The following is a 13,361-nucleotide window of genomic DNA, read 5'->3' as shown; positions in this document are numbered from 1 at the left end:
TCTGTCCTACCTAACCAACCTTGTTTTTCTATTACTTTCTAAAATGGATTCTGTAATATTTGGGGGGAAGGATGACTGATTTTGACCTTGATTTTCACTGTTCAGGGGAAGACATTTTAGTCTTAGGAAATGAGCATATAAAATTTTAAAAATTATTAAAAGAGATGATTCTGGTACATCCCATCTCTCTTTTGGTGCACAGTTCTTTCTTATTGGGAGCCATAGGTATTGTGGGAGTGGTGGTGGTGCTCAGTCGTGTCCGACTCTGCAACCCCATGGACTGCAGCACGCCAGGCTTCCCTGTCTTTCACTGTCTCCTGGAGTTTGCTCAGATTCATGTCCACTGAGTCAGTGATGCTATCTAACCACCTCATCCTCTGCTGCCACCCCCTTCTCCTTTTGCCTTCAGTCTTTCTCAGCATCAGGGTCTTTTCCAGTGAGTCAGCTCTTAGCGTCAGGAGGCCAAAGCATTAGAGCTTCAGCTTCCAATGAATTCCTTCCAATGAATATTCAGGGTTGATTCCTACATTAGTAAGGTTGATTCCTTACATTGCTTATGATGAATTGTCTGTTCACCCTAATGAAGTTATTTGTGGAACACTGATGATCTTTTTTTAATTGTCCAAAGTTTTACTTGTTTTACTCATGACTGGTGAATGATTAACTGAAACCCAGTGGATGCATACCTGACTCTACTTCTTTTCTTTCTCCTTAGATTTTTTATCCAGAAACTACAGATATCTATGATCGAAAGAACATGCCAAGATGTATCTACTGTATTCATGCACTGAGGTAATCAGATTTTCTTGGTAGAATAAGCAGTATATAGATATAGAGCACAGATTGGTAGTTGCCAGAGGTGGGGATTTGGGAGTGGGTGAAATGAATGAAGGTGGTCAAAAGGTACAAACTCCCTGTTGTAAAATAAACAGGTCCTGGGAATGTAAGGTACATCATCGTGACTATAGTTAATAATACTGTATTATGTATTTGAAAGTGGCTAAGAGAGTAGATCTTAAAAGTTCTCATTACAAGAAAAAAATTCGTAATTATGTGTGGTGATGGAAGTTAACTAGACTTACTGTGGTGATCATCTCATGCTGTACATCTGAAATTAATGTAACATTATTATGTCAGCCATATCTCTCTGAACTATGCATTTCACTTGAGATATAGCCCCTCTTTTAAATTAAAATCTCTTAAAATTATAAAAAACTATATATATTTGAAAACTTAACTGTTTACCATTTTGTTTCAACCTGATAAACTGAATTACAAAATATACTGTGTCTTTTTTTTATATTCTTTATTCAGTATTGGAGTATAGCCAGTTAACAATGTTGTGACAGTTTTAGGTGAATATCGAAGGGTCTCAGCCATATGTATACACGTATCCATTCTCCCTCAAACCTCCCTCCCATCCAGCCCACCACATAACATTGAGCAGAGTTCTCTGTGCTGTATATACAGTAGGTCTTTGTTGGTTACCCATTTTAAATATAGCAGTGTGTACACGTCCATCCCAAACTCCCTAACTATACCTTCCCCCTGTCTTTCCACCCCAGCAACCTTAAGTTTGTTCTCTAAGTTTGTGAGTCTTTCTGAACATAATACTCTTATGTCTTGATACTGATTGGTAACATAGTACCAGCAATTATCAAATGATTGTTTGATAATTAGTTATCTAGGACCTTGATAAGACATTTATTCCTTAAATAATTTTTATGACAATGCAAATATGATAAATAAGAACTGAAACAAGGTATAATTTTTTTCTCAGTTTCATAGTAAATTTGGAAGATGACTTAATTTCAGGTCCTCAGCCCTTAGAAGGAACACAGTACTAAATTGGAGGGAGGAGGTTGTATGTCTGGAGGGAGGGTGGGATGGGAAGGGAGTAGGGTAGGTGCTAGTAGCCTAGTATTTCAGCATGGCTCAGATTTACTGGTTGGCCATAGGACTAAACCAGAAGGTGATACAAGTGGGTGAGTATAAGAAGGAACATTCCGCTTGCGCTGTTCTTTTTATATCACATCCTGTATATGCACCTAATGTGTGCCAGACCCTGGGTATCACTGAAATCAGCGTGAAATCCGTAAAAGAGAATGTAACTGAGGGCTGGTAGACCTCTTGTGTGGACTGATAGACACATTAACCCCCTCAGAGTTTCCCTCCCTCGACTCTCTACCTTCTGGTCCATCTGTTACGCTGCACTCAGAGCTGTCTTTCCAAAACAGCCTTCATCTTACCAGACACTCCATAAAATGCTTTGATGATTCCATTGTAGTGTCACCTCTAGCCATTCCCTCCTGTGTATCTGTCCTCTAGTATCTCATGCGTTTGGTTCTGCTGTTTCCTCTGCCTGAAATGCCCTTTTCTCCCTGGTTTAACCTGTACTCTTCCCCGGGTGCCACCTCAGAATGCTGCCATAAGTATCTTCTCTTACTTTTTCCTTCTGAAGCAGAGTTAGCTACTTACCATCTTTGTGCTCCTCTAGCATTTTGTAACAAAGCTCTCACTCCACTTATCTTACTTGTTACATTGTCCTCTGGTTACTGTTTGTGCTTGGCTATCTTGTGGACTCCTTAGGGGCAAAAGTATTTCCTTTGTTCTTTATCCTTGTGTTGTTAGTATTTAGATACCTAGTATATAACCACAATAAACGTGTGTGTCCAAATTATACATTATAACAAATCTCCCTTCCTTTCTTCAGCCCAAGGGGATAATTTGTACCTGTCAGTGAAAAAGGAAATGGCAGTTTGTCTTTATGGAAGGGCTCTTCATGTTTGTCTCTACTTATCCAGTCAAGTTTCAGTTCAGTTCTCATTTTCTTGGTGAAGTTTCTCCAATAATGACAGCTTTTTACCTTTTTCTAAGCCTCTGGATTTTTTTGTTTTGTGTGTGTGTTTAGTTATATATTCCTTCTTTCATATCTTTTCTCCCTATTATATTTATTAGCATCTTAGGGACAGAAATCATGCCTTACTTTTTTTTTCTCTCAAAGGTACATAGCATAATGTTGGACTAACAATGGTAAAATGAGAATTTAAAAACATTGTTTAGGAATAGGTGACAAATCAGAGAGTTTTCAGAATGTAGCCATTTCAGATGTATATGTCTGAGCTAAAATCAGATTGATTCTAATTGTTGTGGTTGGCTCAGTGTTCCATGAGGTCTGTCAATGTTGATAGTCTTGTGAAGGCGGTACCCACCGTGGATATCTGAAGTTGGCAGGCAGAGAAGCTAAGCTGGCAGAGTTCCTCTCTGCTAGTTCTGTAGCTACTGCTCTCTGCCATGTAACCTGGGTCGCAGGCTGTCACATCCCCTGAAGAGAGACTGAAGAACTAACTGTGCCTTTCTCATGATGGAATCAGAATGAGAAAGGGAGGAAGCCTGCTATTGTTCTCCATTTCTCTTCAATAGGCAGTTCGTGCTTAGAAAGTATATACACAGCAGTGTGTCCTGGTTGGTGATTTACAATTTCTTTCCTCCCTTACAGTGTTTTTCCTGAGGGGTGGGTTGGCCACTCTTGATAATATGTAGGAAGTGTTTCTAAGTGCTTGAGGCTCTTGTTTACCCTCACAGGACAGTGTTCAAGGCAGCTCCCTCACTTCACCTACCTGTTTTGGGTGAGGCACTGTTTCCCTTTTGGATCAACAGTGATAAAGAAGCATTATCTCCTTGTTTTCCCCCCTTCCTGCCATCTGTATTTTTCCCCCCCAAGTCTTGACTGGCATTATTCCTGAGATAGTTACTGTACTTCAGTCAGACTAAGTTACACTTGTAGTTTACACTCCACTCTCAGATGAGACCCTACTCCTCCATTATTCCAGGTGTATTTGTATACTTCCTTTCCATTCCCCACCCGCATGCTTTATCTTTTTAAGAATTCAGTTTGGGGTTAAATTGGCCCATAATTGTTTATCTTAAATTAAAAAAAAAAAATGCTAAAAACTCTGAGTTTTGGTTCAGTTCAAACTCATTTGTTGGCAAGATCTGATCAGTATTAATTGAGATTACTTAGAATGTATATCTACTTAATGTGATTATTCAGATGTTTCTCTGCAGAAAAGGTAATGTATTTGGTTAGCGGTGCTTCCCCAAGACTTGTTGGGGGTGTTTTATTTTGCTGCATACACTCTACAACTTTTCTGAGAAATCCTAAATTAATATTTGGCCCAGGGAATTTAGGTAAGGGATGTGGATCTGTACTAGGTTGTGTTTCCTCATCAGCTGCTGTGTTTAAGAGCATTTGTTAGTGATCTTTGAGATTAGCATAGTGACTTCTTTCATAGGTTACTCTACAATCATTGATTTGTATTCCCTGGTGGCTCAGACGGTAAAGCGTCTACCTGCAATGTGGGAGACCCGGGTTTGATCCCTGGGTTGGGAAGATCCCCTGGAGAAGGAAATGGCAAACCACTCCAGTACTCTTGCCTAGAAAATGCCATGGATGGAGGAGCCTGGTGGGCTACAGTCCATAGGGGTCGCAAAGAGTGGACACAGTTGAGCAACTTCACTTTCACAGTCATTGATGATAATCAGCATCCAGATGGGCTGACACAGCTTCTTCTCCTCATTGCTGTAGAGTATAACTTAAATAGGAAAAAAAATGAAAAGAAATCTGAACTCAATTACAGGCTGATTGTGATAGGTAGCTGATAGCTTATTTGTGAAAGCAAGCACAGGAGGCCAGGAACAAAAACTGAAAGTGATGTTTATTATTAGGAATTTTAAGTTTTAGCTGTGAGGTTAAGTGCTTTCGAGGCTGGATAAGAGGACCCAAGTGGCCATTAGGATTCCATTTATAGCTCCATCATGTCCTTAAAATATTCCTAATAATTAAAATGAGATAAAGGCAAGATAATGCCCATCTGCTTTCGGCTTCCCTTCTCTGCTTTTTACAGCAACTGGTGATAGCATTGTGACGCCTTTGATTATCATTGAAGACCTTAGGAACTCACTCTTGTTGGGGCTGTGAAAATAACATGCTCAAGCTTTTGTTGAAGTGTGGCAACCACTTTCTTGCTCTACAGTAGAAATAAAAGAGGAAGAAGCTTCTGGAGAAAAATATTTTTACTATTTTAGAATGCAGATGGAACATCCTGTGCAGGAAAAGTATATGAAGAAGCATATTACTTGTCCAGAAAGTCATTAGCTCTTTGGCTTTGGAAACTGTATTGAATAATGTAAAATCTTTGGAGAGAGGAACTTTATTTCCATCTTGAGCATTTTATTCTAAAGAAAAGCCCATAATTGTAGACATATGATTTGTATTTGTACTTACCTGAGAAAATGATTGGTTACTGTGGATGTGCATATACTAATGTGTTTTCAGAATACTTGATTTTTTAAAGATTATGCATTTGGGTTTATCTTATACAGTTTGGATGGTGATCAGTTTTGTGAATGCAGTGTACATGATACATATTTGTATGTAGATAGCATTGAGATGTAGAGATTATCTGCAAATGCTATAGGCTACTCTGTTGAGTTTCTGTGGTTTGTTTCTTCAATATTTTTTATTTCCTCTTTTATTACTAGGCTGTCAATGTCTTGCTCATGTTAATCCCTGTGGAGTGGTTTTCTGATCTCTTCTAATTTATTCTGAGCTGGTAGAGCCTTAGTCTGTGGTTAATCTGATTCATGTTTATAGACATACATCCATCTGTGAAATATTAATTATTATTTATTAATATATGTCAGGCTCTGGGTAGGCACTGGTAAATAAGACTTTTATTGACCCTGACTTCATGGGGCTTAGAGTCTAGGAGATTTTTATTTAAAGAATAAAGATTTATGATATATACTTTATGTAAAACTCTTAAAATACCTGAATTAAACTTTTCCGTCAGTAATATGAATTCAGCTTAAGTAAGATTTGCTATCTGAGTCATTTTCATAAGACTTTTCTAAAATGTCTTTTTACTTAAAACTTACTGATCACAAAAAAATTAAAAAAACTTACTGATCACAGGAAGTTAAACAGAAATGAAGAGACTTCACTTACCTTTGTTATATTAACATTTGTATTAACGTCTGATTGCTTATTGGATTTGTCCTGGAGCTAGGACTTAAACTTGTGTCTCCTGATTCCCAGCCCAGTGCTTTTTGCATTACATTATGTGACTTTTAAGGACCTCCTTGTTACATAAAACTAAAAGAAGGCTCTGAGATAAAGTATCATAGCTGCTGAGTGTAATATGGCAGAGTCCTGGGAGTCTCCGTGTTCAGAATGCTTCTGTTCTTTATGCTGGTTTTCCCCGTTGATTTTAGAGCAACAGAACATCCAGCTGGGAGTCCTGACTCTTTTGCGTATTTTGTCTTCTAGTTTGTACCTGTTCAAACTAGGCCTGGCTCCTCAGATTCAAGACCTGTATGGAAAGGTTGACTTCACAGGTAAGAAGTTCCAGACCTGGCAGGAAGTGCTTGATTTATGTGGAAATAGCCTGGAGAGTCAACTGTACCAATCTTAAAGATGTGGGGCTTTAAAAACACTGTGCCAGCAGTGATTAAAAAAAAAACACAAGGAACCTGCTTCTCCCGGTATGGTGGAAGGAACACGAAACGGGATTTCACGCTCTGTTCTCTCAGTTATGACATGGGTGTGGTTGAGAAGTCTCCATTTTCTTATATGTAAATTAGAATATTAACATCTAATATTAAATGTTCACATACAGTGAGAAAAACTTTATGACAGTCTTTCCCTTTCCCTTCCAGTGAGCATCATTTGTAGGCAAATGAAGGTGGGGGGAAGGGGTGAGATGATACAAAGATGGCAATTTACTAATTTTAAAACTTTAGTTTATTTGGGTGTGTGTTTCTGTGTATATTTGCTATAGTCAAATCCTTGAAGAGATGGGGGCTTGGGGAGAAAAAGAACAGGGAGAATATTGGTGAAGGGTAAAATAGACTCAAATCTTTTTGAACTGGTGATTATTTTATAGGCTTTGGAGCTTTAAAAATTGGTAATACAGCTATTATCTATGATATTTTTTCTTCCAGAGAAGTTGTTCCCCAGACTTGGGGCAAGGGCCAAACCTTAACATGTTGTTTTCTGTATCATTTGGCTTCTGGCCTTAGACACAAAATTGTTTAATAGTAGCTAGTGACTTGGATTCACTTCTTGTTTGAGGTTCCTTTAAAGTTGCTCTATTCATAAGTTCATTAGAGGAAATGCCATTAGTAGCAGTTTGGGAAAACTATTCTCTATAGAGCCAGTCTCATGTTATGGTTATTTCTGATGCTTGTGATAGTACTGATAATAGTTGTGTGTCTATTGAATGCATGTTATATACCAGATATTAGGTTAAGTGCTTTCCATGTATTAATATTATCTTATTTAAATCCTTATAACAATCCTAAGAGTTAGAAGTCATTTTATCCAGTACATTTTGTGTTTAAGGAATCTGTTTCCTTCTAAGTTCTGAAAAGGTGTTTACCTTTGGGTCTTAATTCTTTCCTGTAGAAGAAGAAATCAACAACATGAAGATTGAACTGGAGAAGTATGGGATTCAGATGCCTGCCTTTAGCAAGATCGGGGGTATTCTGGCTAATGAGCTGTCAGTGGATGAAGCCGCATGTAAGAAGAGAGTGATTTCGTGGGTTCAAGTGGAGTTGTTGCTACTGCTTTCAATGATTAATACTATAATGGTGGTCTTGGACATGAGGAATTTTGCCAGCAAGTGTCTAGTGGCTCAGACAGTAAAGACAGAGTCTGCTTGCAATGCAGGAGATCCCAGTTCGATCCCTGGGTCGGGAAGATCCCCTGGAGAAGGGAATGGCAACCCACTTCAGTATTCTTGCTTGGAGAATCCCCATGGACAGAAGAGCCTGGTGGGCTACCGTCCATGGGGTTGCAAAGAGTCAGACATGACTGAGCGACTAACATTTACTTCTTTCTTTAGGTCAGTAGATACAGTTTCAAACACTGCTATACAGTTGTTTATGCTGTTATTTGGAAATAAGTGAGAAAAAATCAAATAGTTTTGATTAAAATAAAAGCACTAGAAAGCAAATTCTACGTTTCAATGCCTTTTTTAGTTTCTTATCTTCTAATGGTGTTTACATGATAATTAAGGGTGAACATTACCAGAACAAATGCTCAGATGCTCCCTGCAAAGTCCCTTACAAATGTTTTCCCCATAAGATTCCAGATTGAGCATTTCAGACATGGATGATAGGCAGAGCTGTGACTTTGTGTGTTAGGGAAAAGACAGGGCTCACAAGATCTGGGGATTCCTCTAACCCCTCTGTCTATGAAAAACAGCCTCTGTCTGTGCTGGGGGATTGCTGTGTTTGAATGTGTAATGTACATCCTTTACTTTATATAACCTCAGTGTTCTGTGTTTTGAATTCTTTTTTTCAGTACATGCAGCTGTTATTGCCATTAACGAAGCTATTGACCACAGAATTCCAGCTGACACCTTCACAGCTTTGAAAAATCCCAATGCCATGCTTGTGAATCTTGAAGAATGTTTGGCCTCTACCTACCAGGATGTACTTTACCAGGCCAAACAGGACAAAATGGCAAATGCTAAAAACAGGGTAAAAATGGAACATTTGCTCTTTTAAATTGATTTATAGGGGCTTCCGTGGTAGCTCAGCTGGTAAAGAATCTGCCTGCAATGCAGGAGACCCCGGTTCAATTCCTGCATTGGGAAGATCTGCTGGAGAAGGGATAGGCTACCCACTCCAGTATTCTCAGGCTTCCCTGGTCGCCCAGCTGGTAAAGAATCTGCCTGCAATGTGGGAGACCTGGGTTTGATTGCTGGGTTGGGAAGATTCCCTGGAGAAGGGAAGGGCTACCCACTCCCGTATTCTGGCCTGGAGAATTCCATGGACTGTATAGTCCGTGGGGGTCACAAAGAGTCAAACACAACTGAGCAACTTTCACTTTTCACAACTGATTTACAGTCTTTCATTATTTAATATGACTCCATTTTAAAGATCAGTTTTATTGAGATAGTAATCGATGTATAATAAAACCCAACCATGTAAAGTGTACAGTTTGATGAGTTTTGACCAGTGTATACAGATATGTGACCACCACCTGCAAAGTTCTCATATCTCCCTTTCAGAGTCAACCTCTACTGCCTCCCTCTGTCCACCCCTGACCCCGGCAACTCCAGGTCTATTTTCTATCACTTTAGCTTATCTTTTTTGGAATTTTATATAAATGAAATGGAGTTACCAATATGTAGTCTTTCAGTATTAGATTATATTTTGACATCTACTTTCTTCTTGAATTGTGTGCAAACCTGTGAGAGGCTCTGAGATCTAGTCTGAGACAAGGATTCAGGCTCCCAGATGAGCAGGGCAGGGTTCACCAGGGTCTCCTTCTGCCTGATTCTGGAAGAACCCCTTGAGCTTGTTATTTATGATTGGATCTCCTTTTTATGTTTTTGGTCACAATCCTGTAGCTTTGTTCTTTATTAAGGATTTTAAGCTACACCCTTTCTTGCTCTTGACTCTGTCATGGTGGGGGAGGAACACACATGTATTTCTTTGGTCTTCCTAGAGACTTCAGCTAATTTAACTACACCTTTTATTCATCTTCAGACAGAAAGCTCTGAGAGAGAGAGGGACGTTTATGAGGAACTGCTCACTCAAGCTGAAATTCAAGGCAATATAAATAAAGTCAACTGTAAGTATGTGCCCCTGTCAGGCCCCTAAAGGAATGTCACTGAATAATGTGCCTGTGGATCTGTTCATGGTTTAAGTTTATATCAGACATTTGTGAGTTTGCTTAGGAACTATTGCACATTTACTGTCTTTCGTGTTCAAGTGTCTTCTCTTTGGACTACCATTGTCCTCAGGCAGCATGCCCCCCGCCCCCCGCCCCCCTGCTCTTCTGTTGTAACTCACAGACTGGAGTTTTTGGCTGCAGTTTCACTCTTTTCACCCTGTGTTAGACACTTAAATCTGAAGAGAGATTTTATTGTCCTATTTTTAAAGTAATAATAGTTTTGTTTTTCTTTTAAAGAGCAATACAAGTTATCCAGAAATGAGCCACAAATAAAAAATTAGACTCCTAAGAATAACCATGCTTGGTATTTTTTTTTTTTTTTTCCGTGCTTGGTATTTTTAACTTATCCTTCAGAACATATATTTAAACAGAAATGAGGCTGTCCTGTTCATCTTGATTTTTGTGTATGTGTTACACACTTTTGAGAAATTAATTTTTTTTTCTGAAAAATTAATTTCTTGAATTAATTTAGTCTCTCTTCTGCAAAAGAACCTGCATCAGTTTCTTATTACTTGCCAGACAAAACGCTGTTCCCTGGCCTCGTGGAGCTGTTTATGCACTGTTTGATGCATGCAACTCTCTGTAGAAACTCATGTGCCTAATCATCTCCCACGTTCATTGTGTTCATTTTATGACTCATGAAGAGTGGCTCTGGAGTTGTGCAGACCTGGGGTTTGATCTCTTGCCCTTGTATTAATCACTGTGGGAACTGGGCACCTGTGGCACAGAGTCATTATACGTGTGATGAGATAATATATGTAAATTGGCTCGTATTTAGTAAGCACTCAATAACATTATCATTACTGTTGTTAATCATGTAACTGCCCCACTGTAATGCCCACATGCCTCATCTCTTACTTCATCCAAATTATACCCATCATTCAAGATTCAGCTCAGTTCTCACCTCAGTGCGTATCCTAGCTCACAATATACTTGCCTTTCACATCTCCTACAGCATCTGTATGCTTAACCACATGATTTTGTATTTAATTCTCTATTGTCTTAAGTGCTTGTTTTTTGTTTTTTACATCTATATAGACTTAAACTTGAGTTTACTTATGAATTCTGCTTCTTTTTAAATCCTCATAATTCCTAGCATATGGTTAGAGTCACCGAAAGAACTAAAAAACCTTGTTTAATTCAACCAGACTTGACCTTGATCTTATTTTGATCAAGATAATAAATAATACTAGTAATAGTCATCAGGGTCCTCTCTGTTCTTTGGAGATCCTAATTTCTCACTTGTACTAATGCTCTGAATAACTGGTGAGAATTTACAGATTTTTATCAACTCCTTATGGTAGAGAGTTCTAAATCCTGACCAGGAGTCTGTGTATTCTGTTCCGTTCTGGTTCATTTGGGATAATAGCTTTCTGAATAGAGCTGTGGTTCCATTCACGTATGGGTGATTGGTTGTGCTGTATCTGTATGAATACTGCTTTAGTCAGCGAGCATAAACCAGAATGTCCTTGCACTTAGTTCTCTCTGTAGAAGAAAGTCCAGCACATTTCCTGCTGCATACACTGCATAAAATACTCTTATTTACTAAGGGACTTTTCTCTACTATGTTGTTTGGGGCCTTTATTGCTATACCTGGCGGATTATGTTAGAGTTAATTATAAACTCATAAGGAAAGAAACGTATATGTGTATTTTGAAAGTGTTCCATGCATATTGTTCTTATGTGGTCAGAGGAGCAAAATAGTAAAAATTCCCTCAGATATGTTTCAGTGAGGAAGGTAGGCAAATGCATAATTTCAGGGCAACTTGGCTAGAACAATTCAGTGAGTAATTTCAAGGCAACCAGAGATGTGTGAAATACAGTCATAGAATAAAGAAAAGAATGATGACTTTTCCTCAAGGTTTGTACATGACCCTTCACTGGGGTTCTTAGGGTAGGTAAGGAGGAGAGGATAAGGCAGAATTCTCAATAGAGGGACAGTCTTATCCTAACAGTAGGGAAAGTCAGAGACAAGGGAAAGTTGGAAGACAGAGGGACTTTAGGTCCCAAGAATTATTTTAGTGTAATTATAGATAAGATTCTTTCCCTAGGGCTTGAGAGCGAGCAGTGAAGCCATTATGCTGCCCCAGAAGAAAGCTGCAGGCCAAAGGGTTAAAAATGAGAAAAAGTTCTTATTTTTTTGTTAAGTAGGATAAGGAAAATTAGATAATTAAAGCATAGTGGGAGAAAGTATGTGAATAATGTTCCAAACCAGTGGTCCCCAACTTTTTTGGCACCAAGGACAGTTTTATGGAAGGTAATTTTTCCACGGACCATGGCTTCAGGATAATTCAAGCGCTTTATATTCCTTGTGCACTTTATTTCTATTGTTATTACATCAGCTCCACGTCAGATCATCAGGCATTAGATCCTGGAGGTTGGGAACCCCTGTTCTAAACTTTAGAGTATAAGTATTAATAAATATCCACTTAAATATTTACATATTTATGTACATAGTAAGTTTATATTTCCAGTAAAAGCATAAATGACTAGATGCCTTTGCAGATGATCATCTGAGACTCTTGTGTTACATCCCTAGAGGAAGCCTGGTTGTTACCAGCCTGTGTTGCTTTTATTTTCTGTCCCCCACTACTGCAGAAGCTCCCTGAGGATGGAGACAACCTGTTTGTTTTGTTCCTGGCTTTGTTTGCAGCAGGTGCAGGTCCTTGTGGTGGGAAAGTGCTTGGTTGGTTGGCTGACGGCCACGTAGACCTGCAGCCGTGATTCAGAGAGCTGCTCGCCTCCTCGGTGTGGTGATCAGTGAGCCAAACCACAGGGGAGAAGGTTGGGAAGAAGGGAATAGTCTCTTAGGAATCTAGCCTTTCGTCCTTTTACCTCTTGGTGTCACATATTAGTTCTGGTTTGAGACTTTGTTTTCTCTTGGACTGTTTTCTTTATAACACCTGACATTAATTTTCTTTCTTTCTTTTTTTTTTTTTACAAATGAAAACAGTTTAAACTGATAACTACTGCTATGCCCCCAATATTTTGATTTTTAGTATTTTATTTTTGATTTGTTTTGCTACTTCAGTGATAAGATTAGATGTTCATTCCTGGGTGGGGCAAGGGAAGGAGAACCCTATTTTTTCTTCTAAAAATAGGGAAGCTGAAAATAATAATTACGATTTTCCAGGGGCTGTCATTTCTGAAATCAGAAAGTGTATTATTTTGACTTTCAACTTAATACCTTATTTATTTTATAATATGCAAAGTACTTTCACGTGTATGATTTCATTTAATCTCATGAGGAATCTTAGGAGGAATGTACCTTTATTATCATTTTCAAATGAAGGGAAATCTGCATTTTTACTGTTGATAATGTGTTAATGACCTTGTGTGATATCAGGTTCTGTGGCTAGAAGTAAAGAATGTTGAGGCAGTGTGGAGAGCCCCTTCTGCTCCACACGGTTAGACCAGCCTCCGTGTCTCGGCACTGCTTAGGGGCAGAGTACCTTCAGGAGATGCCAGGATGATGGAGGGATTCAGAATGATGCTATATAAGAAATATTTGAAGGAACTAAGGCTCTTAAGTTGGGAGTAGACTGTCACAGGGAAGAGGGGTTGGAGGTACTCAAGTGTCAACTCTAGTGTGTGAGCTTTAACAATTTTTTTT

The 13,361-nt window shown here is 38.8% G+C and overlaps 1 protein-coding gene across 1 annotated transcript in view; it reads left to right on the top strand.

Moving 5' to 3' along the window:
* IQGAP1 (IQ motif containing GTPase activating protein 1) overlaps positions 1-13,361 on the top strand; it is a 100,529-nt gene that overhangs the window by 40,708 nt on the left and 46,460 nt on the right. The window contains exons 5-9 of the mRNA XM_043922676.1: positions 716-792; positions 6,332-6,399; positions 7,469-7,582; positions 8,369-8,547; positions 9,562-9,646. Coding sequence (XP_043778611.1) covers positions 716-792; positions 6,332-6,399; positions 7,469-7,582; positions 8,369-8,547; positions 9,562-9,646 — 523 coding nt within the window. The remainder of the gene's footprint in view (positions 1-715; positions 793-6,331; positions 6,400-7,468; positions 7,583-8,368; positions 8,548-9,561; positions 9,647-13,361) is intronic.

This window comes from Cervus elaphus, chromosome 13 (genome assembly GCF_910594005.1).
Source record: "Cervus elaphus chromosome 13, mCerEla1.1, whole genome shotgun sequence".
In the NCBI taxonomy this organism is placed as follows: Eukaryota; Metazoa; Chordata; class Mammalia; order Artiodactyla; family Cervidae; genus Cervus; species Cervus elaphus.
This window is presented reverse-complemented; position numbering and strand designations above follow the sequence as displayed.